The sequence below is a fragment of the Cebus imitator genome, unplaced genomic scaffold, assembly GCF_001604975.1.
Source record: "Cebus imitator isolate Cc_AM_T3 unplaced genomic scaffold, Cebus_imitator-1.0 Scaffold50, whole genome shotgun sequence".
NCBI lineage: Eukaryota > Metazoa > Chordata > Mammalia > Primates > Cebidae > Cebus > Cebus imitator.
Window position 1 is genome coordinate 8,776,912 of NW_016107365.1, and position 4,972 is coordinate 8,781,883.

General features: G+C 52.5%; 1 protein-coding gene across 1 annotated transcript in view; it reads left to right on the forward strand.

Annotated features, from left to right (window-relative positions):
* The first annotated feature begins 220 nt into the window (after window positions 1–220).
* JMY (junction mediating and regulatory protein, p53 cofactor) overlaps window positions 221–4,972 on the forward strand; it is a 100,110-nt gene continuing 95,358 nt past the window's right edge. Inside the window, exon 1 of the mRNA XM_017527719.2 lies at window positions 221–1,767. Within this exon, the coding sequence (XP_017383208.1) occupies window positions 736–1,767 (1,032 nt within the window). The 5' untranslated portion in view covers window positions 221–735. The remainder of the gene's footprint in view (window positions 1,768–4,972) is intronic.

Genomic DNA, 4,972 nt, shown 5'->3' on the forward strand with positions numbered 1-4,972 from the left:
GCCACTCTCATAGCCTTCGGAACCGGCAACCCGCCGACCGCTGGCTCCAGCCGGTGGGAGTAAGAGGCCGAACGGAAGGAAGGAGAATCGGGAGCGCGGTCTCTCGCTGGCTGGCTCAGGGGACGCCGATGGGGGGCGCCGGCGCGCTCGGGCGGGGTGCGCGCGCCGCCGCCGCGTCACCAGCGTGCGGCACGTGCCCGTGTTTACGTCCCTCGTGGAGCCGCCGACGTCAGCAGTCGAATGGCAACATTGTGGCGATGCTGAGGCACAGAGTTTAGGAGACGCGTTCTTCAGTCAGGCCGATCCCTGGTGTTCCGCGGCAGCAGCGGGGGCGGGGTGAGCGACCGGGACGCACACAGCGCCGGCCCGACCCCGCGGGACCCGCGCCTCACCTCCGGAGCGCCGCAGACGCAGCTCCACGGCCCCACGCGGGGGGCGGCGGGCGGCCGCGAAGCGCTGCGGCAGCGCGGGGCTTGTAAACAGATCCGGCCGCACGTGACCATGTGAACTACCTGCTCCCGGGACGCGTATTGTCCTTCCTGCGAGCGGCGCCACAAAGGAGCTCGGCGGTCCCAGCACGGAGAGACTGGCGAGCGAGCCGGGAGAGCCGGCCGGCGCACTAAGATGGCTGAAGGCGCCCGGCGAGGGTGAGTGGGGGGCGCGGCGCAGCCAGCGGGGAGTCCTCGGGCGGACTGGGCCAGCGGCCCTCCCGCGCGGCGAGAAGCCGGAGCCACCATGTCTTTCGCGCTGGAGGAGACACTTGAGTCGGACTGGGTGGCTGTGCGACCCCATGTGTTCGAGGAGCGCGAGAAGCACAAATTCGTCTTTATTGTGGCCTGGAACGAGATTGAGGGCAAATTTGCCATAACCTGCCACAACCGGACGGCCCAGAGGCAGAGGAGCTGCTCCCGGGAGCAGGCGGGGGCGCGAGGTGGCGCCGAGGCCGGCGCAGCTGCGTCCGACGGGAGCCGCGGGCCCGGCAGCCCGGCTGGCAGGGGCCGGTCCGAGGCTACTGCCTTTCCACCTCTGGTTAGAAGCCCCGGGACCCGGCGGAGCCCGGCCTTGGCGGAGGGCGGCTCTCCTCGGAGCAGTCGCAGCCTTCTGGGGGACCCGCAGCTGCGGAGTCCGGGCAGCAAAGGGGCGGAAAGTCGTCTTAGGAGCCCAGTGCGGGCCAAACCCAGCCCGGATCTGAGAACGTCTGAAGCCAGCGATGCGACGGAGGCCGCTGCTGCGGCAGCCCGTCCGGCGCCCAGAGAGGCCCCGGTGTCTTCTGTACGGATAGTGAGCGCCTCCGGGACGATCTCTGAGGAGATCGAGGTGCTGGAAATGGTGAAGGAGGACGAGGCGCCTCTGGCGCTCTCGGACGCGGAGCAGCAGCCGTCCGCAACGGAGCTAGAGTCTCCGGCCGAAGAGTGCAGCTGGGCCGGACTCTTCTCTTTCCAGGATCTGCGCGCGGTGCACCAGCAGCTGTGCTCGGTGAACTCGCAGTTGGAGCCGTGCCTGCCGGTGTTCCCGGAGGAACCTTCGGGCATGTGGACTGTGCTGTTCGGGGGCGCCCCCGAGATGACCGAGCAGGAAATCGACACTCTGTGTTACCAGCTTCAGGTCTACCTGGGCCATGGCCTGGACACCTGCGGCTGGAAGATCCTCTCCCAGGTGCTCTTCACGGAGACCGACGACCCTGAGGAGTATTACGAAAGCCTCAGCGAGCTGCGGCAGAAGGGCTACGAAGAAGTGCTTCAGCGGGCCAGGAAGCGCATCCAGGAGGTGAGTGAGTGAGCTCCTAGTCTGGGCTCTACTGGTCGCTTTTGGTTTACTGGCTAAAGCAAAGGCTGGAGCCTTGGTCTCGGGTGTGCGCAGGTGGGACGGTTTCTTTTCTGAACAAGAGGAAACTAAGAGGGGTTCCTGATCTATCTTCCTATTCATCCCTCGCGGTGGCTATCTTTAATTGGCTCTCTGAAGCACCTTCGTCTTTATTTCCTCCCTGGTTTATCAAATGTTAAGTGCTCTCTGTGTACTACTCAGTACTGGTAATGCGCAATGAAAGCCACTCAGGAAAGGGTGTTCTGTAAGCATAGGCTACATGAGCTTTTTTCTGCTTTTAAAGCTCTTTCTAGCAGGTACTGCCCAGATATCAACTCTTCTTTGTCCGTGTCATGTTTATTTATTGAAAATAGATTGTCTTACGGAGCAAAGTTGATCTATTTTGATTCTTTTTTATGCAGTGTGGCAACCTACGCAAATTTTAAGTTCATTATTTATTTTTATGTATTTGTCACCTGAGTGGGCTAACGCCGAAAAGGGCGTTAGCCTCAGTTCGTTTTTAAACGAGTGACCTGTCCAGGTGAAAAGGCACCAAGTAGCCAAAGCAAATTTATTTTTAAAAGGTTTTAAAAAATTTTTTTTTGTTAAGAACTATCTTGGGTCTTGACAGATGGCTCAGGTTTCACTCCTGTTTTAGGAAGAAGTAAAGATTCTGCGCAAGAATGTTTGTTGTATTTTGGTACTTACTGTAAAAGAAGTACAAAAGCCTTTTCAAACTACTTAATCCATAAAATAACAAAAAATAATGGAAAAAAGGGCCTGAATTGGGTATACATACGGAGTTCTAGAATGTGTAAGAAATGTGTAATTCTTGCTTGCTCACCAGCTTCTGTTGAAGGGACTTTACTATAAAAGTGTTTTAAAATATACTTAGTTTCTCCTAATGGGCACTACACGTAACTTCTCAAAGCACATTACTATTTTTACTATTAATGCAATTGTGATTGGTGGAGAAATGTCCCCCCCACGCCCCCGGGCTTTTTTATTTTTTGGAGACAAAGGCTTTGCTCTGTCGCCCAGGCTGGAGTGCAGTGGCGCGATCTGGGCTCACTGCAGCCTCCGCTTCCCGGGTTCAAGCGATTCTCCTGCCTCAGCCTTCTGAGTAGCTGAGACTTCAGGCGCGCGCCACCACGCCTGGCTAATTTTTGTGTATTTTTTAGTAGAGACCGCGTTTCACCATGTTGGCCAGGATGGTCTCCGTCTCTCTCTCTCTTTTTTTTTTTTTTTTTTTTGAGACGGAGTTTCGCTCTTGTTACCCAGGCTGGAGTGCAATGGCGTGATCTCGGCTCACCGCAACCTCCGCCTCCCGGGTTCAGGTAATTCTCCTGCCTCAGCCTCCTTAGTAGCTGGGATTACAGGCACGCACCACCTTGCCCAGCTAATGTTTTGTATTTTTAGTAGAGACAGGGTTTCACCATGTTGACCAGGATGGTCTCGATCTCTTGACCTCGTGATCCTCCCACCTCACCCTCCCAAAGTGAGCCAGAGCGCCCAGCCTGAAATACCCCTTGTTACGGTGTTTGTATTCCTGAGCTTGTGGTGTTTTCTGCCTATGTATATATAATACTTGAATTGAACCCTGTTGTTAGACTAGGCAGCTGGAGCCTCCTAGTTTTTTCGTAGAATATTAGGTATTTTTCTTTATTAGACTTGAGTACTTAGGAAATGTTTCTCATTTATACCGTAGTACTCTTACATCTTCCTGAATCCAGATTTTCACTCTTTCGTTTTGGTTTACTGCATGCTAAATGTTACTCACTGTAACATGATCCTAGGGTTCCAGGGATGTGTTTTTATTTCTCTTTTTAATTACCTCACTTCGGGAGCCTGTTCTACCTTAAATTCTTTTGAAGGAAGTGACAGAAATCTTAAGTGACCACGTACATTCTCAGAAGTGTTTGGTTAATACTGACCTGTATTTCTCTTAAACGGTAAGAACAAAGTGCTTTCTCTTAGTAGATTTACAGATTTTTTTTTTTTTTTTAAAGACGGGGTTTCACCATGTTGGTCAGGCTGGTCTTGAACTCCCGACCTCAGGTGATCCACCCGCCTTGGCCTCCAAAGTGCTTGGATTAGAGGCGTGAGCCACCACGCCTGGCCCAGATTTTTGTTTTGTTTTGTTTTGTTTTGAGCCGGGTTTTGAGACGGAGTTTCACTCTTGTTACCCAGGCTGGAGTGCAATGGCGCACTCACCGCAACCTCCACCTCCTGGGTTCAGGCAATTCTCCTGCCTCGGCCTCCTGAGTAGCTGGGATTACAGGCACGAGCCACCATGCCCAGCTAATTTTTTGTATTTTTGGTAGAGACGGGGTTTCACCATGTTGACCAGGATGGTCTCGATCTCTTGACCTCGTGATCCACCCGCCTCAGCCTCCCAAAGTGCTAGGATTACAGCGTGAGCCACCGCGCCGGGCCCCAGATTTTTTTTTTTTAAGACAAAAGTTTTGCTCTTGTTGTCCAGGCTGGAGTGCAGAGGCACAATCTCAGCTCATTGCAACCTCTGCCTCCCCGATTCAAGGGATTCTCCTGTCTCAGCCTCCCAAGTAGCTGGGACTAGAGGCATGCACCACCATGCCCAGCTAATTTTTTGTGTTTAGTAGAAAGGGAGGTTTCACCATGTTGGTCAGTCTGGTCTCGAACTCCTGACCTCAGGTGATCTGCCCGCCTTGGCCACCCAAAGTCCTGGGATTACAGGCGTGAGCCACGGCGCCTGGCCTAAACTGCATATTGTAAAAAAAATCCCAACCTAAGTAAGGGCCTGGCACTGTGGCTCACACCTGTAATCCCAGCACTTTGGGAGGCCAAGGTGGGCAGTTCCTGAGGTCAGGAGTTTGAGACCAGCCTGACCAACATGGTGAAACCCTGTCTCTAAAATAAATAAATAAATAAATCCCTAAGTAAGTAGGCCTGAGATCAAGCCCATCCTGGCCAACTTTTTAGATACTCAGAAAAAGCGAGTCTCCAGTTTTTTTATTCAAATGGATCAAAAATAAGCTCTCAAAAAATATAATTTTCTAGAACTGTTTAAAAAGGGGATTACATTTAAAAAAATCTTTTTAATTAGGAAAATTTAGGTTCTCTTGACCATAATGACTTATTTTCTTTAACAAAAAATTCTTCTTCTTCTTTTTTTTTTTTTTTTTTTTTT